General features: G+C 40.7%; 1 protein-coding gene across 1 annotated transcript; it reads left to right on the top strand.

The window, feature by feature from the left end:
* Nucleotides 1-10,597: 10,597 nt before the first annotated feature.
* Nucleotides 10,598-19,995, top strand: anapc5 (anaphase promoting complex subunit 5). The gene is made up of 17 exons (XM_030737717.1): nt 10,598-11,117; nt 11,200-11,279; nt 11,498-11,607; nt 11,717-11,954; nt 12,044-12,110; nt 14,461-14,562; nt 14,657-14,847; nt 14,937-15,018; nt 15,113-15,205; nt 15,432-15,613; nt 15,865-16,000; nt 16,155-16,229; nt 18,478-18,599; nt 18,685-18,792; nt 19,043-19,190; nt 19,298-19,460; nt 19,578-19,995. The coding sequence occupies exons 1-17, from the start codon at nt 10,920-10,922 to the stop codon at nt 19,796-19,798; spliced, it is 2,316 nt and encodes a 771-aa protein (XP_030593577.1). The 5' UTR covers nt 10,598-10,919; the 3' UTR covers nt 19,799-19,995.
* The last annotated feature ends 6,650 nt before the right edge of the window (nt 19,996-26,645 follow it).

The following is a 26,645-nucleotide window of genomic DNA, read 5'->3' on the forward strand; positions in this document are numbered from 1 at the left end:
CAGTCAGACTTCATTTTCTCCCTCTGGAAAGGGAAAGGCCTGGTCACTGTGAAAGATTTGCATATTGACAATGTCTTTGCCTCATTTGACAAACTTAAAAGCAAATTTGATTTACAACCATCTCATTTTTTTTTTGGTTCTTGCAAGTTAGGAATTACACTAAATGGACTAGTTCTTATATAGCGCTTTTCTACTCTGTCTGAGCACTCAATACAACATTTTTACATTTACCCCATTCACACCCATTCATACAGGCACTTCCATGATTAACTAAGCTAAGTGCTTTTATTATCTAACATTCACACTCCAACACTTGCATCGGAGAACAACTTGGGGTTCAGTATCTTGCCCAAGGATACTTTGGCATGCAGCCTGGAGCAGCCAGGAATCAAACTGCTGACCTTCCGATCCGATCCGCTCTACCTCCTGAGCTACAGCCACTAGAGCAAACATTTTAAATTTTGAAGCTTATAACCCACCAGATGAAGCCTACGCTCTCCTAACAAAGGAACTTGGGACCAAAAAGCTGGAGTCTAAGTTTGTAAACCTGTTTTCAACTCTAACCACTCCAAGTACACAACACTTGAGAGAGCGCTGGCAGAGGGAAATAGGCACCATTATCTCAGAGGATGTATGGCTTGAAAGTCTTTATGGCACATACAAATGTTCAATCAACTCAAGACACCAACTAATCGAATACATTATTCGCGTGTTAAGCTGCATTAATTTTTTCCATCCATCTCACATTTATGTATAAAGCGTAAACAGTCAGATGGCACTCTGGCACATATGTTCTGGTTCTGCAACAAACTGCAAAGATTCTGGTGAGACGTTTTTAACTTCTTCTCTGAAATCTATGAATATGATCTTTCTCCAGTATCCTTGGTTGGTCTCAGCAACTCGAGGCTCTTAGCCATTGGAAGATTTTGTCAATCCAGTATGGGATGGTTACCGTGAAGAAAATTATACTCAGTGTCTGGAAGAAAGACATATCTTGAAGCTTTGAAGCCTGGCTCACAGACCTCTCAAACACTCTGTATATGGAAAAGAATCTGATTCGAATTAGCAGGGACATTAAAAATATTCCCTCAGATGTGGCAACCTTTTCTGGATCATATCAATCTGCAGAACGGACTCTCATGACATCTCAAAATCTTAGTTGTGTCTGTATACCTATTCGTCTGTAATTTAAGTATAGTTTAACTAAAGCTCTAGATGACTGTATGAAATGTCATGGAAACACACAGGTTTTTTTTTTTTTCTCTCCCAGCCTGCTTTGGGAGAGAGGCGTGGGAAGAAAGGGGTAACAGTTCAAGTTATGATTTATATGGATGTTCTGTTCTGTACATTGAAAATAAATAAAGTACTTTAAAAAAAAAAAAAAAAAAAGTTTGGACACACATTTTCATTCAATGTTTTTATTTAAAAAAGCTTTAGTGTCTAGGGGCTGGAAATATAATTCGCTTAACATTTTCTTCTTTGCAGCAATGTTAAGATGTGTGTGCTACTTGAACTCTGTGAAGCATTTAGGTGGACTCTTATCTGGGGTGCTGTTAACTTGCAGTTTCTGAGGCTGGTAACTCTGATGAACTTATCCTGTGCAACAGAGAAAACTCTTGGTCCTCCTTTCCTGGGGCGATCCTGATGAGAGCCAGTTTCATAATAATGTTTGATCATCTTTGTGACTGCACTTGAGGATACTGTCAAAGTTCTTGAAATTTTTCAGATTGACTGACCTTCATTTCTTAAAGTAATGATGAACTGTCATTTTTCTTGGATTAGAACATTACTCAAATAGGGCTATTAACTGTATACCAACTCTACCTCTTCACAACACAACTGATTGTCTCAAACACATGAAGAGGGCAAGAAGTGTGAGAAACTCTTGACAAGGCACAGCTGTTAACTGAAAGCCATTCCAGGTGACGACCTCATAAAGCTGACTGAGAAAATGCCAAAGCTGTCATCTAAGCAGGAGTTGCCTCCTTTGAAGAATCTAAAATATAAAACATTATTCTGGATTGTTTAACACTTTTTTGTTAACTAAATAATTCCATATGTAATTCTTCATAGTTTAGATGACTTTAGTACTAATCTACAATCCAGACAATTTTTAAATAATGAAAAAACACTAAATAAGAAGGTGTGGCCAAATGTTTTGCAAAACAAATTAAAGTATGCTAATTTTGTATATTTTAAAAGTTGCAATTTAGTGCAGACTAAACTAGTAAGTCTGCAGTATTGTAAGCTTCCAGTGATGGACTGTGTACATCTAGAATACTGTTACTGGGCTGCATCAAGGGTAGAAGACATCAGTTTAAGTTGAAGATACTGATTAGATTCACTCACCAAATTCTACCTTTTAGACTAGCTTTAGTGTCTCAGGGCTGGAAATATAATTCGCTTAACATTTTCTTGAATTCAGTCGGCTAAACCCAGAAAGATTTGTGAATATGGGCGCAGCAGCACAGGTCAGCTGATCACAGTCTGTACACAAAGAAAAATCTACTGGAGTTCACAAAACAAATTACACCATTTAACTAAATACACACACACACACACACACACACACACACACACACACACTACACATTTACAGGGTACTACCAGACTTTCTAATTCTTTCTTAATTTTTTTTAAATCTACAGTAATTTTAAAACTTTTTTGATGTTATTAATTTGTGTATTGCAAATGTTTTAAGAATGAACTAATAAGAGTTTTCAAAAATCTATTTTTAAATGTCTATTTCTTTCCTTTATGTATTGGTGATCAGTATTTTTATAGCTTTATTTACCTTTATTCTTTCTGTTCTACTTTTGTTGTAAACTAATTACCTGAGATTTTCTTTTGCACATGCAGAAATTGGATTAGTATATTTTAAGCTGCTATATGTGAAAAGACAGCATTTGCAGTTCTTATTCTTATTTCTGTGGCTCAGTGTTTCTAGTATTGCACTGAAAACACAGGAAAAATCTCATCAACTTCCATTTTTCCAGTATAATCAGTGCCAAATTGCACATGCTACGGTTTACACATTTGCCTAACAAATTAAACATCCCCAGTTAGATTCTAGGAAGAGACACAAATCCCTTTGAGGTTGCGTCAGGAAGGACATCTGGCATAAAAATCTGGCAATTCAAAAGTGCAGAGCTATCCACTGTTGTAACCCCTTGCAAATAAGGGAGCGGACAAAAGTAGCTTTGCTGTTACTTCAAGGTAACTGAGAAATTTATAGGAACTGTAAAAATTTAGCAAACCCAAGAGACGACCCAAATTACATCATATCAAAGCCATTCACCTTTACAGCCATCTGTCATGGTGCCCCGTGTCCTTTGAGTGGTTGTGAACCCACCATCTCTGTTTCTTTCCTCTACTTCCTCTATTTTTCCTCTATCATGTATGTGTGGGCGTGAAAGTGGTGCTTACCTCCTCCCAGAAGTGGGTGTGGCTGCCCAAGGCTCCTGCTGGCGCACCTGTTTCTCATTGTCATCCACCTACAGTATTTAAACCTGGCTCTTCCTGCCGCTCATTGCTGGACTGTTGAAGTACTCAGTGCAGTAGTATTGTGCAAGCCTCTTACTTCATAAATGGTTTGCTAACCTTACCTGCATACGTAGCTTGCCAGCCCCCATTTGATGCAGATTCCCTTCCAGTGTGTCAGCCTGATGAAGAAAACTTACTTATGCAAAGCCTGAGGAAACTGGACTCAAACCTAAGGAAAGAGAATGTGAAGAAATATTAACTGATCAAAATTTTTGGACTTAATATTCACTGAACTGAATACGTGAACTAACTGCAAATACTTACCTCTTATCTGGAATTAGTCACTGAAACTGTTGAATCTTTTCCAGCTCCTGAAATTGAGTCTTTTGAGTAAACCACAACAGAATCCCTTTTAAACTGGAAGCATCCCTGCAGTAAATAGGTTTATACATTTGTTTCAAAAGCTAATACTGAGAACCCCTCTGTGCTGACTAAATAGGGTTTAAGGTGTGTGCATTTTTTTTCCTGATTTGAAAACATGCTCTAAAAATCAAACCACGACTAACTGGTCAATGCAAAGCAATTCATTTTCTCTGGTTGAAACCAAAAAACATCTAGAAACTTTTTTGCAGTCGATTTTCCTCAGCTTTCTTGGTTCATGGCTCAGTCACGAACAGTGGCAACTGTTACAAGATATTTTCATGGTATGAAAGCACCACTCGCACACACATACACATACACACCACACAACACACACAGATACACAGATGAGGACAAACAAAACAGGCTTAGCAAACCAAACACATTTTCCGGAGAAGGAAATCCACAAACACACACAAACAACTGACATGTCTCTCCCTGTGGATACCTGATGTGATGAAACAAGACCAAATGCACTGCTGCAGACTTAAATGTGCTTTTCAAGCCTATATTTCAGCACTATGGACAGTAGTTTAGCACCATGGACAAAGGAAGTGCCCAAGGTCCATTAAAAAAAAAATCCCTGCAAAGAGGCTGAAATGGGTGGTTATTGCATACATGGAGAGGTGGGTGTCACTTACGGTCCAGTGAGTCGAGTGCCCTCTCACTTAAGATCAGTAAGCTTCAGGTCAGTTTTGTGTCTCTTCCCAGATCCATTAAATCATCAACTTTCTCCCACATATATATATATATATATATATATCTCAGATTTTTTTGGAAATCTGCAGAGTTGTAAAAATGAGGAAAGAAAGTAATAAATACACCAATGGTTTTAATTTCTGTCCCTCCCATAGAGTACAAGTAGAAGTGATAAAAACTAATATTCACTCTGGTGTTCACAGAATATATTTTTATTCAGTCTCCTCAGTGTGTTATTAATGTACAAGTCAAACACCCTCAAGAAATCACAGAGGGCATGACCACGTCTTAGATGAGAAAAGGGAGAGAGAAAAACTTGCAATAAAATCGAAGTAAATCCCTCTGATGCCATTTGGCAGACGGTTGCTTGATATACCTCAGGCTGGATATTAAAAATCTCAGATGGGCTGTCCAACTGACAACTTAATCCATTTAGAGACACTGAGTAAGCAGCAGGAAGCTGAGTCAGGGTCAGTGTACACAGAGGTCTGTCATTTCTCACACGAGGCACAATAAGTTTAGCTTGCTAATCTATTCCATACGCTTAAGAATCGCACAAAAACAGCAACAAAGCAATCAGGTAGCTCTGATAGTAAGGCCATTTAAAGGCATTACAGCACGAAAGCCTGCTAGTACTTGAGGTTACACGGGTTCTTACAAGGAGGAAAAGCCACAGCGTGTCATTAAAAAAAAGACAATGAGCGACTTCATGTGAGAATATGTTATGCAAAATCCTTGAATTGTGAAGAGCAGACACAATATGACCTTTTGAAAACAGAGCAGTTCAATATGTTAATTAAGGCCATGTTCAAAGCTAGTGCCAGATTGCCCAGGGGTCACGGCAGTATCAGTGACTCTCTCTTTAGCATCCTGAGGAAAATGGAAGACGGTGCAAATGGAGTACAGTGCAATGGCTCTCTAATGGATAACTTGCATTAGCAAAAAATAAATAAATAAATAACTGCTCTGTGTAGTTGCAATTTAAAAGATCTTTTTTCAGCCACCAGAGATAAAAAACTAACTGTATCCTCACAGCTTCTCAGTAAAGCTTCTGCAAGAGAATTTCATCATAAATGTAATGAACAGCACAGCTGTGTGCAGTTTAACATTAAAGAGATCTGTTAGCTGATAGCATTTGCGAGCTAATAGGAACACAGAAATGTTCCATCAGATTAGCTTTTGCATGCTGCTGAGCTTCTCTATAATACTGAGGCTGTGCTGTCAATTAATGACTTTCTTTTATGAGGTTAAACAAAGATTTGGGTGACATGTTCACCGTGAGAACTTAATATCACTCTCACAGTAGACTGAAGAAATACAGCTGCAATCGTCGTGATTCAACCCATCTGATAAGGGTTTACACAGTAAACGAAATGTTATCTGATCATCAAGAATTTTTATAAATCACATTTGCATATGAGTTTGGTAACATAAACCAAATAATAATGATAAAGTGTAATCTAATCTGTGTGAGTTCCAGGATTTTTTTGGTAATTCAGCCACGCAATGTTGATTCCACCCCAATTTAATCTCTGTCTAGTATTGCTATATTTTAATCACTTGCTGCTACTTAAGGCTTTTAATTAGATTCAACATGCCATAAAAATTTGAGGAACTCTATAACAACACTGAATGCACTTCAGCTGAATAAATCCAGCCTAATGCAAGTATTTAAGTTCAGTAGCCAACATGGAAAAGGTAAGAGGTGTTTTTAAAGCTGGGAGAAGGAATCATTTCATTGCAATAAAAAGGAAGCTCTGTCAGAAAAGAACCCTTTTATTACAGCTAAAAGACTTGCAGGAGGTTCTCATGATTGCAGGTACAAAAATAATACAAGAAATTACAAGAAAAACCAAACAGGCAGAAGTTTCATTCCTGGAAAACTGAAAGCATCTTTAGTAATCTGTTCTTAGTGTCCGCTCAGTGGCCTAACGCGTAAACTGGAACTCTTGATTAGCATCAAGTCTGGAAAATTAAGACAAAAATGAGCATCATCCGAGAAGTAAAGAACTCTGTTTGCTCCTTCTTCTTGGTGAGACATCTGTCAGCTTTTTTCTGTATTAAAGCAATGAGATGAGTTAATTTGTGAGTCTTGAAGCCAGAATTATATTTCTTTCTTTCCTGTCTTAATGCTAAACTAAGTGGCTGCTTAGCTTTATGGTTATCATATGATAAACAGTTTATTTGGATCTGTGGGTTTCTCAAGTTTAGTAAAACAGACTTTCCACTCTAGTTGGCCTTTTCTTAATTCAGAGAAAATGACTGTGTACAGTACCACAGATAAACTTTAGAATGAATTATTGTGGATTCAGATCAATAATACTCGCCGGCGGGAGGGGCATTTTGCTCCGGGTAATTGTTCTGACTGTGTTGTTCTTTTAATATGAACTATTCCAAAACCTAAAAGTTAATAATGACGGATTCTCTCCTGGCCCAGAAGAGAGAAGACACGACGCAAGTTTGTTTGCGCTCTTCCTGAATATCAAATCCTACAAAATGTGCAGTCATGCAGCTGGTGATGTTTGCTCACCATGACTCATGTATTGACACAAGCATTTAGAGTCAATTTATTTAAGCTTTTCAAAAATATCAACTCTGACAGGTGTTATTGTCTGTCTACTGACTTCAACAAGATCGTGACACAGAGATGTAGGGGGTGGAGGGGGTGTGCTATATTGAAAAAAAAAAAAGGGGGGGGGCACATCCCTCTACTGTCTCTCCCCCTTATCTGACCAGTTCCTAATGAAAAGAAATTTTAAGCCAGTCTGCATGAACTCATAGACCATTAGTGCCCTCTCCTGGAAAAGGCTGCCCATCTTATATGTGTGTATTTTTTTTTTTTTTTTGCGTTTTCATATTTCATGTTAATCTTACATCCCTCCCCCAGTTTTCTTTTCTCACACAGCCTGTTCGTAGCTCCACCAAAAATGCTTCCTTTCCCCTAAAAATTTGACTTGTGGTAAAATAGATTTAACAGCAGTGGTTTAGCTGCAGGTCTGAATTTGTACGGCTTCCATTCAGTCACTGCTGCCTGTGATATTAATCTCAGATTTCTTTTACTGCTGATTAGACGGTTAAATTTTTAGAACACAAAATACGCAGTTACTATAAAGAATCTGATTTTCAGAGCCAGTAAGAAGTCGACAGTTCGATGCATAATGTTTAAAAAAAAAAAAACAGTGAACTCGAACAGCACTTTGGGATTTACCGATGTACATGTAGCACAGTAACAGAATCAGGAAATTCCTTTTTAAACTTTCACCCACCAGTCAGCTGAAAAGCTGGTTATAATCCAGCCAAGGTTCACTCCACCACCAGATGACCAACATATTGCTGGAGGATGTGTGAAGAAACAGACAAAGCCCTCTTCAGCACAGCTCTGGGGCCGAGAGCCTGCTCCAGTGTTCCCAGGACAGTCACAGCCATCTGCCAAATAAGACATGTAATGTAATCTTTTGAGAACAGGCTACTCTGCTGCATTTTAAATCTGCCTACATTAAGGTTTGTAACAGTTATGATAAATTTTGGAAACACATACACACACACTAATATCTGAAAATAATGATACCCTACCTAAAAAAAAAACAAAAAAAAAAAAAAACTTTCAGTCTTTATTTTAATGTTAAAATGGCTAAATGTGCTAACAAGAGTCACCTGATTGTGAGAGTCGGACTGGTCTGGACCAGCATTCTGTGCCCATTTCCAGAAAGCTGCTTCAGGTGACTTTGTCACATTTGAAAAATGTATCAGAATTATGCTATATCAATTTGACATATAATACTGTGTAAAAGTCTTGAGCCACCCCTCAAATATGGAAAATGGGAAGTAGCTGCAGCGATTTATTGAAATGTGAAAACATACATGGAAACACCGTATATAAGGCAAAAACTGAGTTTGTACAATTCTAATGAACTTGAAAGTCAATATTTGATATGATCACCTTTATTGTTCCACACAGCCTGAACTCTGAGGCAGCTTTCTTGTCTTTTAGTAGTATTCAGGAATAGTTCTCCAGGCTTCTTGAAGGACATTCAAAGCTCTCCTTTGGATGTTGACTGCCTTTTTGTTCACTGTCAAGATGATCCAACACTGCTTCAATAATGTTGACCCACCGTGGCATCCAGCAGATGATCCGTGTCAGAAAGTCATGTCCTTAAGAAATTCCTTAAGAAATGGAACATATCCAGCGAAGATCTGACACAGGACCTGAGAGATCACCATCAGCTGATCCATCTACTGTTCACCAAAGCCTCACTGGAAATGGTCTCAGTGGAAGGGTGGCTGTCAAGAAGCCATTCTTAAGGAAGGGAAACAAGAAGAAAAGGCTGAGGTATGCCAAAGCGTACAAGAACTGGACAAAAAATCAGTGCCAATAGGTCTAATGAAGTGATAAATCCAAATTTGAATTTGATTTGTTCTAATTGTTGTCAATATGTATGGAAGGAGAGGTACAACAGTTCTGTGAAACACAGCAGAGGCTCTGTCACTGCCATTGAATGGTGGATCAAAATCTGACAGTACTTTTCATCAATTCTGCCAGCACCACTGGCTGAAATGCAGTAACAAACCCTCTCAGAGCCTCCACTGTGTTTCACAGAACTGCATGCAGCCTGGAGTAGCCAGGAATTGAACCGCTGACCTTCTGATCAGTAGGTGACCTGCTATGCCTCTGGGGCTACAGCTACACCACCGGTTGTCAAGAATGGCTTCTTGACAGCCACCCTTCCACTGAGACCACTTCCAGTGAGGCTTTGGTGAACAGTAGATGGATCAGCTGACGGTGATCTCTCAGGTCCTGTGTCAGGTCTTCGCTGGATATTTTCCAATTTCTTAAGGACATGACTTTCTGACATGGATCATCTGCTGTAGCTCACTTTTTTTTTCTTTTGACCTTCACTCATCTAGTTTCCTCCAGTGTTTTTAAGGACACACCACACAGCATGCCGAGATATGCCAACTTATCAGCTAATAGCTCTTTGGGAATCACCTTGTTGGTGCAAAAATTGTATTGTGTGCCTGTCAAACTGTGTTATCTTTGGTATTTTTCATAGACTAAAGAAATGGGAACAAATTATTTGTTTTGTGACAGGCTGCTAGTAACAAAATGCCTAAAGATGCAATCTAAAATTGGTTCTTTGCTAAGCTGTCTGTTATATGTAGACACAACACTGGCTCATCCCTTGACTTAAGAGCCTTTTGTTGCTCGAATGAATCATCGGTCAGTGTTAAGTGGCTTAACAAACAAAACAACTTTCCTCTGAAAATGGTCAGGTACAAGGACAGGACTGAAAATACATTAAAAAGCAGCCAGTGTCCAATGAAAAGCTTTGACAGAGCTTCAGAAAGCCTAGAGAACTATTACCCAAGGACACTTTAAAAAATTAAGTCTGGCTCCCTGGAAGGCAAACATAAAGAAATGAAGGCTGGCTCAAGACTTTTGCACAGTACTGTAGTCAGGCTGGAAATCAGTGAAAATGTTTAATACAGTTTATTTACGTATACACACAAGTATTTGACATGGTGTATCCTCCTTAATTTTAATTAATGGTAAATTAATGGTAAAGGAGGATACACCACACACCTCCCCCATTTCGAGTCGACACCTTTGTGGATAGCATCTGTTTCACTAGTAGTCAAAATTTTAAATACTATAATGTTTCATTATTTCACTTTGAAAAGAGTTGTATGGCGTCCGAGACGCCGCACCAACTCTACCAGGGACACTTTTTAAAAGTTCATTTACATATAGTTACCACAGGGGGCAGTGCAGTGTCATAATAATGCCTTCCGGTGACGACCGTAAAAGTAAAGGTGCGCTTAAGGTTAGGACGGGAATAACCTCTCACATTAAACGGCACACCAGACTGCTGCAAGTCGTTCCTTTAACGCAATTTCCACAATTTTCACTGTCACTATAGTCTCTCTTAGAGCATGAAAATAAAGTTTAAAAAAAAAAAAACAGTCCCGTCTCTATGACGTATTTTTCAGGCGACAGAAGGAGGGCGGTTTGAAAGCAAAGAGGGAAAATGTTTTAACATGTTTAAAATACGCCAAATTTATTCACAAGATTGACACATTTCCGTGCTGTCATTAAGACGCTTCAGCTGCGGGTTAGCCGAGCATAGGCGCTAATGTATTTTTTTACTTTTTAAACGGCTTATCTAGTTTTGAATTAACTTGGTGTGCCAGGTTGCTGCTAACTAGCTAGCTGCTGCCTCCGCTGCAGCTGCTATTTTGCAGCTGCTGGCTGTCGTTTACTTTACTCTCTGTTAAATGTTGACCCAGCGCGCTTTAGCGTGGATGGAAACGCGCTGAAGATGGCGAGTGTGCACGAAAGTTTGTATTTCAATCCTATGATGACGAACGGAGTGGTCCATGCTAACGTATTTGGCATTAAAGACTGGGTGACTCCGTATAAAATCTCCGTGCTGGCGCTGCTGCATGAAATGACTGCCTCCAAGATAACGCTGCCAGAGAGAAGGCGACTTAACAAGCTCATTTTACCCCTGCAGCAGGTTGGTTTTTATTAGTGTCGGGTGTTACCCTGTATCTGACTTGTTGACGCATTGCTTTACTTGGCTCATTGTGGTCTACCAGGGTCCAGACCTAACTCTTGGCCAGTTCCTCAAGACTGTGGAGGAGCGTTGCCCTCAGACTGCATATGCTGTCAAACTGAGGTATGCTGTCTTTACCAGTAATTGGGTTACTGGCGCTTTCACAGCGTCTGAATGTTGTACCAGTTGATTTCATTGTAGCATTTGTCAAGGAAAAAGATAATACTGTATGTACACGTGTAATAACCTACAAGCCAGACAGCATGCATACACTGTAATATCACAACATTGTTAAAATACTCATGTTGTAGTTGATCACACTTTTATTTTTTCTTTTAAAGGCTACATGAAATGGCAGATGGAGAGCTGAAAGACATGGAGTACTTCTTTTCTACTCTTCCCACTCCTTTCACAGCTTTTGATACTGAAGCTTATAAAACCAGTGTAGTAGGTGAGTAATTTACATCTTAATTGCAGCCCATCGGATTGTAAGTCAGTGAAAGTCTGATTTGGGAGTTGTCATTAAAACAGTTTGCATTAACATTTTCACTGTTTTTCAGGTCTTTTTATGAGACACATGCTTCTGGCCTACAACAAGCTATCTTTCAGTCAAGTTTACAAGCTGTACAAGTCCCTGCAGCACTACTACCACAGTCACTATGCCAAGCCTGTGGATGGCCAGGTGCCAGCCTTGGTCGCAGACGACTCAGAGATGGACCTCACCAGCATTGACGATACTGTAGGTGACAGAGTGGACAAGGAGGAGATGGACACCGCACTGCACGAGTCAGAGCTTCAGTGAGTGAAATAAACATCAGTGATTCAACCTTCCTTAAATGTTTTGGTGTCACATTTTGATTGGCTTCACCTCCTAATTTGTGTTGTAGAAGTGACAATACTCCAAGCAGAGGTCCCCTCTCACAAAAACAAGCAGAGTACTTTCTTGCAAGACAGGTGAGTGTTGATGTCAAGGCTTAAGGCTAGATACTAAAGCCACATACACACTGGAAGCAATTTGCTCTGCAGTCTTTGCTCTAATTCTTCCCAGAGTCAGGTTGAGTTCAGGACTCTGTGCAGGCCAGTCAAGTTCTACCACACCAAACTGGCTCATCCATGTCTTTATGGACCTTGCTTTGTGCACTGGTGGGCAGTCATTTTGGAACAGGTAGGGGCCGTCCCCAAACTGTTGGCACCGAGTTGGGGTACATGAAAATATCCAAAATGTCTTGGTGTGCTGAAGCATTGAGAGTTCCTTTCACTGGAACTAATGCCACATTTCCACTAGTACCTACTCAGCACATCTCGACTCGGCACAGTTTGTAGGCTTTTCCATTAGGTCCTAGAACCAGGTACTTTTTTAGTACCCACTCAGCCAGGGTTCCAAGCGATCCGAGGCGATCCAAAAATGTGACATTGAAGAACAGCATGCCACTGATTGGCCAGGCAGTGTTGACACTAGCTGAGTCGTGAGAGCGACTCCTTCACCAGAATCAATCGCACCATTTTTAAAACCCTTGGTGGCAGATGATAGAATCCAGAGGGAGCTAGATGGAGCGACGAGAAATGAGAAAGTTTATCATGAGGTCACTGAGCTAATTGCTGTTCACGGGTACCATCGCACAACACAGCAGTGTAGACAATGTTGTGTTGTGTTACAAATTACAATATAAATTATGTCAAGAGACGACTGCTCGCATTGCTATATCGACTCCACCCTCATTGAGGTGGTGCTCAATTGTAATGGAAAAAAACAAGGCCGTGTCGAGATGAGCCGCGCTGAGTAGGTACAAGTGGAAAAGAGGCATAAGAGGCTGAGCCCAACTCCTGAAAAACACCCCCACACCATAATCCCCCCTCCGCCAAACATTACACTTCACGCAGTGCAGTCAGACAAGTTCTGTTCTCCTGGCAACCACCAGGCTGCTTGGATGCCCTTCTCGGCCATGGAAACCCATTCCATAAAGCTCTCTACATGCTGCTCCTGAGCTAATCTGAAGGCCACATGAAGTTTGGAGGTCTGTAGTGATTGACTGCAGAAAGTTGGTGACCTCTGTGCACTATGCACATCAGTATCCACTGTCCCTGCTCTTTATTTTACATGGCCTATCACTTCATGGCTGAATTGCTGTCATTCCCAATTGCTTCCACTTTGTTATAATACAGTTGATTGCAGAGTATTCAGTATAGAGGAAATGTCACGACTGGAGTTTTTGCCAGGTGGCATCCTATCACAGTACAACGCTGGAATTCACTGAGCTCCTGAGAGCAACTCATTCTTACACAAATGTTTGTAAAAGCAGTCTGCATGCCTAGGTGCTTGGGTTTATGCACCTGTGGGAGTGATTGGAACAGCTGAATTCAGTGAGTTGGATGGGTGAGTGAATACTTTTGGCAATATAGTGTTTGTCAATCAACGACATTTGAGAAAGTTGAGAAAAGTTTATCACGGGTCCCGCCCACTTAAAGTCACCAGACCTTTTTTCACTTGTAGTCACTTGAAATTGACAAATGTTCAGTTTTCATGGTCTCTCATCGCTGCATTTTGCTTCCAGTGTGTACACGACTTTAGTGTATCGTCTGTATTTTACTATATTTGTCTGTTGAACATTTATTCAAATTGGGTCATGTTTATTGCATATTTAAACATAAACTTTCAACTTGGGAAGATTCATGGTGAGCTCAGTAAAAACTGTATTTTAAATGTATGCTAGTTAACGGGCATTTTTCCAAAGGCCATTTTCTCAAAGTGAGTTTTGAGAGTTTGAAAACTCGACCTGAGCAGTGCTACCAAATTTTCTAGTTTTCTTCCTTTCCATATTCTGAAGGATTTTAAAAAAGGGGTTTGTATATAATTATCCTTCAGTGCCAGATTACTGGAACATTTTATCTCTTGAAACATGGTGAACATTGACTTTTTCTGACTGTTGACAATTTTGCGATTTATAGAGAGATTAAAACAGATATCCAAAATCCCATCTGTAATAACGTTTGAGTCTAAAATGGAAAAACAATTTTAGGTTAGGTTTATCCACCATTCAGATTTCTGTTGTCAAAGTATGCAAATTAGTGAAAATTTAGATATAATGACCCAGTTGCATATTGAAACATGGAATTTGTGTGAGTAATCTACTGGGACATTTCATGTGAAATGGTTAGCCCATTTACCTGTAATTTACACTCTTTTATGAATTTGAAAGACTTGTATAAGTCTTGTTCATATCAACAGATTTCCTGCAGTAAATAAATAATGTTCTGCTGTAGTATTTACAGGCACTTGCATATTTTTCAAAACATCTTTCTGCAGGCATATCTACTAAAGAATGATGAAAATAAAGCCCTGAAACCCGCTGCTCTGCAGGAAGAGCTCAACAACATGCTGAAATTTAACCCTGATTTTGCTGAAGCGGTGAGGTTCAACTCCTTAGCTTTTCTTCACTCTATAACCAGATCAGTCAGGGGGTCAGTATGTCCTTCATTAGCTCCATTTTCTCTCTCCTCAGCATTATCTCAACTACTTGAACAGCATGAGAGTTCAGGATATCTTCCTGTCAGCCCACAGTCTCTTACATTATTTTGATCGCCTCATCTTGTCTGGAAATGATGGAAAGAGCAATGGGGACGAGGGCTATGGTCGAAGTCTCCGCTACGCTGCTCTTAACTTGGCAAGCTTGCACTGTCGCTTCGGCCATTAGTGAGTACAAGAGTCAGAGGAGTCCAAGTTCCTTAGAAAAGCATAAATGCGGCTCTTACAAAGATGTTTTCCCTTTTCATTCCTGTTAGTCAACAGGCAGATCTGGCTCTACAGGAGGCTATCCGGATTGCCCAGGAGTCCAATGATCATGTGTGCTTGCAGCACTGTCTGGTATAACAGTTCCCACTTCATTATCTTCACTTCAATGATTGTGCCATGATGGATTGTTAATTATTTCCAAATCTAACACGCTCTCCTCCATCAGAGTTGGCTCTACACACTGGAACAGATGAAGGGTTCTGACAGCACTGTGCTAACTGAGGATTCGGTGAAAATGGCTGCCCATTTCTGCCTGCCGGTGAGTGCAACATGAGGTGTCACACATGAATTCCTGTATTAAAGTGGTTTGGCTCTTTGATATTTGGCCCAATTTTCACAAGCGTTTAAAATTTCAGAGAATTCTGTGGCAAAATAAAAACATCTACTCCTAATTGGGTAACACATAAGCAACAAAGCATCACATTTCCTCGCTGAAATTGATTTATTATTAGATTTGAAAATATGATTGGCTCTCTCCCCTTCAGTACTTGGCATCTCTGGGCATTCAGTCATTGGTCCAGCAGGGGGCGACACAGGGTAAAACAGCACACAAACTGATGGATGCACTGAAGGACACAGACATTCTTCACTGGAAGCACAGTCTGTCGGAGCTGATCGAGATCAGCCTGGCTCAGACTACGTCCATATGGAGGATGTACGGAAAGAGGTCAGGCTCTTCACCTTGCCGCCCTAACACACATAGTTGTCAGTTCTGCTCACGTTTGACTTCGTACTAGCACAGCATCTTCTTCCCGTTCACATTAAATCAAATCTGTGAAGTGGCTGAAATGTCTGATGTTTTACGCATGGATGAACATTTTGGACAGCCAGACATCTTCTGCATGAGTTCGACTTTTCAGGAGCAGAAAAACATGTTCTTTTGTAAGTCATTAATGTGGCCTCCTGCGTCTCCTGCAGCACGATGTCTCTGCAGCAGGCCCAGCTGCTTCTCAACATGAGCAGTCTTGAGCCAGTTAACTTCGGAGTCCAACAGAACAACACAGAGGCCTTCGCTGTGGTTCTCTGTCACCTGGCCGAGCTGCACGCTGAGCAGGTAACACATTTGATTTGATCTAGTCTGCCTGCTCTCTGCCCTGCTGTTGCATATCTGTTAGACATTAAAAGAAGTTGACCAGGTCTGTTTCTAAGTTCCTGGGTGTAGTTCAGCACATGACTCATGGTCCTATGTACCTTTGCTTTTGTTGCAGGGCCTCTACGGGGCTGTTTCAGAGATTATTCAGCATTTGAAAGAACAGTTTCCTCCTCACACACAGCATGCCAAGGTACATTCTCTGAGCCATACTGTGTGTCTCAGTGTGTCAGTGCAGTCGCTACAAAGAGGACAAAGTTGAAAAATAAGAGTTTTAGGTTTTCAGTCCCCAAAAAACTTGTTGTAAAGTCTTGTTAGATATTTTTAGAATCCAAAAAAAAATCATTGACACTTATGACAGATTTTACTTACTACCTTGTACATAATAAGTGGGCGTAGTCAGGGAATTGCCTTGAACCCACATTCTTTAAATGAGCCAGCAGGAGGTGATGATTGTATTTATATCTGTGGGAAAATGTCCCTTTGGCTCACATAATCTGTGACTTCATTAAATGCTCTCCTGGTGTGTTCACAAAATCAGTTGCCAGTTTCAGGTCTTACTGAATATAACATGATGTTCATTTTGCAATTTATGGTCTCCGTTAGAGTCAGAGAGGAAGATGAAGCAGAGCATGCTTTAGGATGGACTACAGCCAAAATGCTCACTCGAAGCATCAGGGCAGAAGCCCACTTACCAGATGATAATGTTATGGTGGCTACCTACATCTTTTATATAGTCTATGGTTGGAAAACAAAAAATGGAAAATTAATCTGTTCTTTCAGCTTCCTTATTCCGGGTGTGTGTGTGTGTGTGTGTGTGTGTGTGTTGTCAATAGTTTATAGGTATTCAGTGTATTTCTGTAATGCTGTGTGTCTGGTTTTCCCATTAAATATGTGATTTAAAGGTAGATGAACCACAGCAAACCACATTAATTTCAGTCTAGCCAGAGGCTGAGATGGCAAATGTAGTTACTCTGATATTTAACAGTAGGTTGGAGCCCCCCCCCCGGATAATTATATTTTGCTTCTTTGTGTCAAATAGCAAACTAATTACCATGTGTGTCAGTTTCTGAATTTTTAATTACAGCAGTTGGGGGAAAACAAGCTTTAGTCATGCCTGCTGATGTGGCTCTCTTGTTGTAACTAACAGTTGGTGATCTCTCTGGAAGACAGAATTTCCTGTGGTTTAACTGTGATTTTTAGCTCTGTTATTTAATTAATTTGTTGTTAAATTGCAATTTTACATGGTGTCTTAACAAAATGGAACACACTGCTAAAATATTAAAGAAACACATAATCATCACAGTATAACACAATCATTTAAATGTCAGGGATATCAGTCTGTCCACTTAAAAATAAACCATTGCAAATACATTTTACCTGCTTTGGTGAAAATCAAAGTGACAACAGGTGCACTGGAGAGGCAACAAGACAACTGAAAAAAAGGGAATTGTTTAGCAGGTGGTGGCCACAGACCATTGCTCTCTCCATATCCTCCAGCCTGATTTTTCCATAGTTTTGCTTTTTTTGCTAGTGTTCTTTTTACTGCTGGTAGCATGAGATGGTACCTGCACCCCATTCAGGTTGCTCCTTAAGGATGGTACATCTATATATGCAGTCGCAAGAATGTTTTCTGTCTCCCAGCACAGTCCCAGGAGTGTGGAGGAGATCCTAGAAGACAGGTCATTAGGTGGGAAGAGCTGGACAGGGTTGTAGAAGGGCATCAACCCAGCAGCAGGACTAATATTTGCTCCTTTGGGCAAGGAGGAATGGGAGGAGCACAACCAAAGGTCTACAGAATGACCTCCAGTGTGGGCTACTCATGTGCATGTTTCTGACCAGACTTTGATAAATAGACTTCACGAGGGTGGCATGAGGGCCCGACATCCTTTAGTGGGACCTGTCCTCAAAGCTCAGCACCTTCCAACTCGACTGGTATTCGCCAGAAAACACAGGAATTGACAGGTCCGCCACTAGTGCCCTGTTATCTTCTCAGATGATGTTCCAGGTATCATAATATTTGCCACAATGTCTCCAGACTCTTCCACATCTGACACATGCTCACTGTGAACCTGCTCTCATCTGTGAACAGAACAGAGCACCAATAGTGGATCTGCAAATTCTGGTGCAATGGTCTTTGCCCACCACCTCTGAATTGATTCACTTTATGGGGATTGTCTTATTGTTGCCTCTCCAGTGCACTTTGATTTGCACCAAAGCAGGTGAGATGGATTCACAATGGTTTCCTAACTGGATTCCAAAGTTTAACTGACTTTGTGTTACACTCTGATCAAGTGTTCACTTAATTTTTTGTGCAGTGTAGATTTTAATCATTCTTGCACAGTAAAACAAACCTCACAAAGTTACTTGTTTCTGTAATTCATGGTATAATTCCACTATATTGAAGTGTTTTCTTTTGTGTGTGTGTGTCCTAAATCCAGCTCTGGATGCTTTGTGATCTGAAAATCCAGTTTGAGAGACACATGAATGAAGGGAAATACCATTTAGCAGAGCCTCTAGTCACAGCTATCGCTGCCTTAAACCAAACGGAAGGTCTTTACAGGTAACTCAGAGAAGTGATCTCATAACATTAGCTATCTTATAAAAATGTAATGTCAGTTGTACAATAACATTGTGGTTGGTAACAGGAAAGCTCAGGTTTTGAAGGCTCTCAATCGCAGCACTGAAGCGTATCACATTTTACAGCAGCTGCAGGCTCGCTGTGAGAAGATTAAATGTACAGAGATGGTTATCAGGTAGGACCTGAGTTTTATTCATACCTTCAAATCTTGGTTCCCACAGAGTAAACACTCTTATTCTACCATAAATATGATCTGTGAAATCAAACTTGCTTAAAAGGTATTAAGTTCAAATTATGTATATGTATTGTAAGAATTAACTCCTTTGCTAGATAATGTAAAGATACCAACGTAAATGTTTCTCCAAAACTGTAATTTGGCATTCATGCCTCAGAGATCATAGAAAGCCCTTTCATGTCTCATTCAGAGTGATGCTGTCCACCGCTGAGCTCCATTGGGAGTCGTCTGGCTTCTCCACAGCTCTTCCTGTCCTCCTGCAGGCCTTGGCTCTGGCTAGACAGCACCATCTCCAATCCTTGGCCTCAGAAACCATCCTTCACCTGGCCTTCACTCAGGTTAGCCACACCATTAAAATAGAGTCATCTGTGCAAATACCAGCTTACGCTTATGCAAAAATCACCATATGGTTTATTTATTTTATTGTTCTCTCTCCTTTCTGCAGCTGATGTTGGGGGTTCCTGAGCAGGCTCTGTATGTGCTGCATGAAGCTATCGAACCTATTCTGGCCCACAGAGCAGTCATGGACAAAGGTCGCGCCATGCTGCTGGCAGCTCGCTGTCAGATGGCGGTGGCTGGGTTCAGGCCAAACAGACAAGGGCAAGCAGGTAACACTTCCACACCCTACACACCACCTCACCCCCCCTGCTCAGGTACTGGTCCACTGCTCATAGTGCTGCATGGTTTTGATCTACATTTGCACAATGCCACTTATGTCCCGACAGATTTGCGTTTGGCGGCTTCAGCTCTTGACACTCTAAACGAGGCCGCCACCTATTTCACCCAGCTGAACTGTAAAGAGCGGCTGCGGGACGTCCGCTATCTGCAGGCTCAGCTCCACCACTCTCTGGGACAAACCTTGGAGTGCAACAAAACTGCCATGCTCTTCCGGCTGCTGGACCAGGAGCTGCAATCACCGGCACCGCCCGTCTCCATGCGACTCTAAACTGCTCCCCCTTTCACCACAAACGGAATAACTGCAATTCACCACTAGATGGTGGTGAGGCTCTTTCCTGTGTTCTCCTAGCACTAAAACATTTCATTTGACTGTTTTGAACCAGAGGTGTTTGTGAAACCTTTCACACGGAGTAGCAGGATGGTAACTACATGTAACATGACACCAGCCATGAATAAAAATGAATTTCCGGTAGATAGAATGTATCCATTGTGTCTTCACTCACGATCATGTGCGGATTTGAATGATGGTGCTAAAAATAAGGTCGTAGCAAGTTAGTCTGACAGAAGTACATGCCTTGCACCTGTGTAGGTAAAAATGCCAGAAGTTTAGATCAACAGCTGACACGGGGCATGCTGAATTACCCACTGCTTTATGATGAATGAGGGTGATCTCACAGTTACTGACGAGATTAATGTGTTCACTAGTGCGGATGATTCTGATCTTGCAGGAGGAATACTGATGAAGTCAGATGCCAGATTAGGAAATCATAACGCAACACAAATACTGTATATAAATGCCACTTAAAACCGACACAGTTTTCTGAGCTGTTTCTGGCAGTAATGTTGGATTAATGCATTCTGCCTGGTATCTAATCCATTATGTACTGCACTTCCTTCAGGAAAATAATTTGCCTCATCTTGTTTAATTTACACTTGGTCTGGCACAAGTGTAGGAACATAAGTGACAGGAAATACCTGCAGAAGGAATATGTCCGTTCTATGGTTTGGTTACAGTTATGCATATCTTTTAGTTTTTGATTGTTTTCTCTTCTATTCTGCAGAAATCAGTTGTGTTGACAGAAAATTTCTCGTTTAACATCTGCGCTCGACCACTGAAAATTCCTGTCGAATTAGTTTAAGTGGAGTGTTTGGCTTCCTGTTCTTCGGTTGATAAACAGATAGATTTCTAGTAAAGGCAGCCTTGTTTTCTATGTAAATACCACAGTGCTGTGCTTTTAGGCACGGAGCCATAAAATACTTGTATTTGCATGTTTAGCATAATTGCAAGTATCAGTGGGTAGACTATATGGCCCAGTTCCTCAGTTTATAAAGGGGCTGTGTGCTAACATAGAGATTTGAGCATGTGGCTTTCAGTGCATGCTTTTAGCCAGATCATAAAAAGTGCATAAGACTTGTCAGGTTTTGCTTATTTCTTCCAACCAATCCAGTAAGTCATCAATCTTTTTTCACTATGTATGATTTACTGTTTAAATAGGGAGTTAATAGTCTAGTGGCAAAAGTCATTGCATAGTTTAAATGCTAAATATAAAGTGGCAATAGACAGGTTCCCCTGCACCCCTCCCCAGTGAGTTGGTGGGTTTTGTTTCGTACTGATCTAGTAGAGATAATCCAACTGAATGTCGCTTTTGAACCCTGTGAAGTCCCTGAGCGTTTTCCATCAAGTGACTGGCTGTCTAAGCTTCATACTTGCCTTACTTGCAGTTTCTATGACACTCCCTCTTTGACTTTTTTGCCTCCCCCAAAAGGAAGGTAACGAACACAGTTACTCCAGGTCCAGCATCTATTATGGAAATCGATAAAACAAAAATGCCTCTTGCTTTGTTTGCAATATCGCACCGTTTCCTTGGTAGACATCATTTCCTGTGTTATAGTTAAGGTCAGGACAATAGGGGACCAATATGAAGACTGATGTTTCATTAGTCTATAGCCACTGCAGAGTACAATCAATACTTATTTCATAATGTCTTAGTGTCACTGTGCCAGCTGTTATGAGTTGGTTTCTAGCAAGTCAAAAACTCTCCCTCAGTCCAAAGACATGCAGTTAGTGGGTTTAGGTTGATTGGTCATTCTAAATTGCCCACAGGTGTGAATATGAGTGTGAATGGTTGCCTCTCCCTGTTAGCCCTGCGACAGACTGGCGACTTGTCCAGGACATACCCTGCCTCTCTCCCTGCGTCATCTGGGATAGCCCCCTGCTCTGCGACCCTGGATTGGATAAGTGGAAGAAAATGGATGGATGTAGTGAATAAAATTAATGATACTTGTGTTAACAAATACTCTGGTAAAAGTTGAAGTACCGATTCAACATTTTAACAAAAGTGAAAAAAACTACAGACTGAAATGTTAAAGTAAAACAGCTGTTTGAGCAAAAATAGCTGGTAGAAATGTTTGACAAAGAAAACAACTTCATGTCTTAATATAATAAAGCAATGTTAATATAGGGAATACAAACTTAGTGTCAACTTACATTGTAATCCTAATGAATTCACACAGCTTGAATTTCATCTGTTATGAAGAACAGAAGCAGAGAAAAACAAAGGGAATTTTAAAAAAAAGCTTTATTTTCTGTTCCCTGCAGTGTAGATGGGTGACTTTGCTTTGACACCTAAACACAAAAATGAGTGCAGTCAGGGGTTAAAGAGGGACTCGGCAGGTGGGGGAACCCTCAGATCAGCATTGCAGTGTGTAGAAAAGAATCCCTTAAAATAAGTCACAATAATTTATTTTGTGACCTCCAGTAGATTTTGTGCACAGGCTTTGATAAGTTGACCTGTTTTCACATCTCTCTGGTTGATTTCCAACCTCTACAGTATAAAGGTGGAATTCAGTGAGTGAATCTAATCAGTATCATCACCTTATGGCCATATCGCCCTGAGCGTGTCTGATCTTGGACATGAAGCAGGGTCGGGCCTGGTTAGTACTTGAATGAGAGACCGCCTGGGAATACCAGGTGCTGTAAGCTTGGGGTGGCTGTGCCTCAGGAGGTAGAGCAGGACATCTACTAATCAGAAGTTTGGTGGTTTGATCCCTGGCTGTTCTAGTCTGCATGCCAATGTATCCTTGGGCAAGATACCGAACCCTGATGTGTTCATTGGAGTGTGTGAATCTTAGATAGAAAGCACTTAGATGTATGATGGATGAAAGCATGCTGTATAAAGGGCTTTGAGTGCTCAAGTAGAAAAGTGCTATAAGAACCAGTCTATTTACCTTAAAGTGAATTTGATGCTACCCTATATGTAACCTGTCATTGACCATGAACACCACATCTGCCCTGCACCACTCCATCATAGTGCGTTACTGCGTACTAACCATTGTAGCCTGCACTAGATTGTCTAGTATTTGCATTCAACCTTTGAATAGCAAAAAGGTTAGTATACTTTAATTTGTTTTTCAGGATGTTTCACATGAAAAACATCACTTCAACAACTCATGTATTGATCCAATATCTGTTCAAAAAACTTTAAAATGAATGAAGATATTATATGTAAGCTTTAAATTAAGTTTATCAAATGTCACTGAGCAGTCCTTACCTTTTAAAAATAACCTCTCTTCTTCCTCTTCTGTCCTCTTTCTTACATCTTTCTCCATCTCTGAGTGAACTTCTCATTCTTTTCTCTCCCTGGGAAATACAGCACCTGGACCTTTAGCGAGCAGCCCCGCTGTGCGACAAACTGCACACAGTTTGTGTTTGCTCACATTTGTTGAGCTTTTAGCTGTGTTCCATTTGAAATTACCTGCCACCTAAAAATATTACTCCTATTTAACTCACTCCTTTTCTATAGCACTAGCTAGATGCTGAAGTACCATGACCACAACTTCTGGATATCTGCACCAGAAATGCTGTTTCAGATGGTTCCCACCTACTCTAACCACTGAGTATCGCACTATAAATGATGCTGAAATTATGTTTTTGCCTCTTTCATCTCTTTGGGTGTAATAAGCACCGGTGATGGACACACAATAGGATTGCCTTCTCTGGGTTATTGTTCACTCCATTTAGTTTCAGATCAGTTTGATGTTTGTGCGCCATGATGTGAAATTAAAAACTTACCTCAAATGTGTTAAACCTAAACTAATGACTGAGAAAATCAGAAAATAAAGTACTTAAGTATGTGTGCTTTGTTACTTCCCACCTCTGGATAAAGACCAATACAAGAAGTTTGTGTTTTCATTTTGGTGAAGGAAATTCCAGAATTTTCCAAGTCTCTTACTCGCCACTAAATATCTCTGTTCACTGCGCTGTTAATCACCCTTGCATTACTTGCATTTGTTCATGTTGGAAACCCACAAATATTCACCCCCTCACAGCCAGCAGGCCGAGGAAGGATACAGCTGATAATTGGAAAACATATTTTCACAACTCACCATTAAGTCCTACAATTTCACTCACTTTTCTCCAGAACCTCTCCTTTTTGTTGTCTCCCTAAAAGAGAAGTTGAACCTTATAGTTCCAAGTGCTTTTCTAATTGTCACTGGCATCAGGAGCCTCTCCACAGACTGGGAGAATTCCAGTTTTGTTTTTTACGACACAGCATGAAGTAAATTTCTTCTATAACTGAAATATTTTCACTTGCAAACAATCTCACATCATTACCTCACCCTTTCATCCATGTTTGGTAACGTCTGGATCCAAAGAAAAAATGGTGCCTATCCAAATTCTAACACTGAGGTTTTTGTAGTCCAAAATCAGTGGGAGATGTCGTGGTGGCAGTCTTTTAAATACAGTCTGTAGTTTGTAGGCAGCTGTAGCAGCATGGCCTTAAAGATGGCTGTTTTTCAGTCAGTCCACAGTTTTGATCCAGACTGAATTATCTTAGCAGCTGCTGAATGGATCAGCAGGAAGTCTGGTGCAGATATTTGTTGACATCACAAAGTGTAATTCTTGTGTAACCATGAGCTTCATAGTGAAATGTGTCAAAAAAAATGAAAGGGACACTTTGAAATCACATCAGATCTCAGAAAAAAAAAATCATGCTGGATATCTACACTGATATGGACTGAGTAATGTGTTAGGAATGGAAGGAAGCCACAACATTTGATGGAAATGAAAATTATCAACGTACAGAGAGCTGAATTCAAAAACACCCCGACAAAGTGAAAATATTATGTGGCAGGCTAGTCCATTTTGCTGAACTTTCATTGCAGCAACTCAAAGTGGTACTCATTATTTTGTATGCCCTCCCCCCCCCAATGTTCCATCCATTGTCTCCTAATGAGACAATGGATGGTGACCTGGGGATCTCCTCTCAGCTCTGGACCAGGGCATCACTGAGCTCCTGCACGGCCTTAGGTGAAGCAAAACATAATGTCCCAGAGGTGTTCTATTGGATTTAGGTCAAGCGAGCGCGGGGGCCAGTAAGTGGTATCAATTTCTTCATCTTCCAAGAACTGCGTACACACTCTCGCCACATGAGGCCGGCCATTGTTGTGCATCTGGAGGAACCCAGGACCCACCGTGCCAGTGTAGGGTCTGACAATGGGTCCAAGGATTTCATCCTGATACCTAATAGCAGTCAGGGAGCTGTTGCCTAGCCTGTGGAATTCTGTTTGTCCCTCCATGGATACGCCTCCCCAGACCATCACTGATCCACCACCAAACCGGTCATGCTGAATGTTGTTACAGGCAGCATAACGTTCTCCACACGCTTTTATGTCTGTCACATGTGCTCAGGGTGAACCTGCTTCCATCTGTGAAAAACACAGGGTGCCAGAGATGGACCTGCCAATTCTGGTTTTCTGTGGCAAATGCTAATCGGGCTTCACGGTGCTGGGCAGTGAGCACCCACATGAAATCTGTTTGTTTGGTCAGAGACATTCACACCAGTGGCCTGCTGGAGGTCATTTTGTAGTGCTCTGGCAGTGCTCATCCTGTTCCTCCTTGCACAAAGGAGCAGATATGGGTCCTGCTGATGGGTTCAGGACCTTCTACGGTCCTGTCCAGCACTCCTGGATTAATTGCCTGCCTCCTGTAATCTCCTCCATGCTCTTGAGACTGTGCTGGGAGACACAGCAAACCTTCTGGGAATGGCACATATTGATGTGCCATCCTGGAGGAGTTGGACTACCTGTGCAACCTCTGGAGGGTCCAGGTATGATCTCATGCTACCAGTAGTGATACTGAGCCTAGCCAAATGCAAAACTAGTTTTGAAAGAGTCAGAAAAGATGAGGAGGGGAAAATGTCAGCAGCCTCCACCTGTAAAACCATTCCTGTTTTGGGGTTATCTCATTGTTGCACCTCTACTGCACCTCTTGTTAATTTAAGTAACACCAAAGCAGCTGAAACTGCTACTTAATTTGTTTTGAGCAGTGTATTTTCCCATTAAGATGAATTCAGTGACTCCAGAGATCCTCTTAATTTGAGCAAAGTACTCGAATTTGTAACCTGTGTAACTGTTGACATTTCCATAAGCCTTAGCTGTAATTATTGTCTGTTATTTAGCAAACGTTATATTATTGTAAACACATTGCCTGCCTAACATGTCACTACGAGTGGCATTTAGTTAAAAACACCACCACAGCCCTAGGTGCTTTCTTCAGTTTGGGATTTTTTGAAAATTAGACCAAATTATTTATTTAAAAAGAAAGAAAAGAGTCAATCATAGCTCTGATATACAGAGTTTTGCTGCCATTGAATCTTTGGGTCATTCTGATACTGAATCCTGAGGGTGATTTCTTGCTAAATATTCCAGTTCAGAAATAGCACAGCGTCTATGGTAAAATATAACATCTTTCTTCAAAGTGTTTAATAACAAGCATGGCAACAAACATGGCATATGAACAATGCATGTTTAGAAAAATATATCTGCAAATGTATTTTTCAGAATACACTATACATCGACTTAACCTCTACTCGATATTAAACATTTACAATTCAGTAGTGATAGTGTCACGGTAGAAAACAACACGGCGAGTTTCCTTTTAAATAATGTCCATTTCAGGATCAGCTTACGTCAGGAGAAAGATGTAGGTAGACATTTTAGTAAAACAGGCAAACAACCTGAGATGTCTCCATGGTATACCTGCTTACAGTTTTTTTTTTTAACTGATGCTCTTTTTTTTTTTTTTTACCAGTTTCACATAAACAAACCCTCCA

Source organism: Archocentrus centrarchus, chromosome 9 (assembly GCF_007364275.1).
Source record: "Archocentrus centrarchus isolate MPI-CPG fArcCen1 chromosome 9, fArcCen1, whole genome shotgun sequence".
Taxonomy (NCBI): Eukaryota; Metazoa; Chordata; class Actinopteri; order Cichliformes; family Cichlidae; genus Archocentrus; species Archocentrus centrarchus.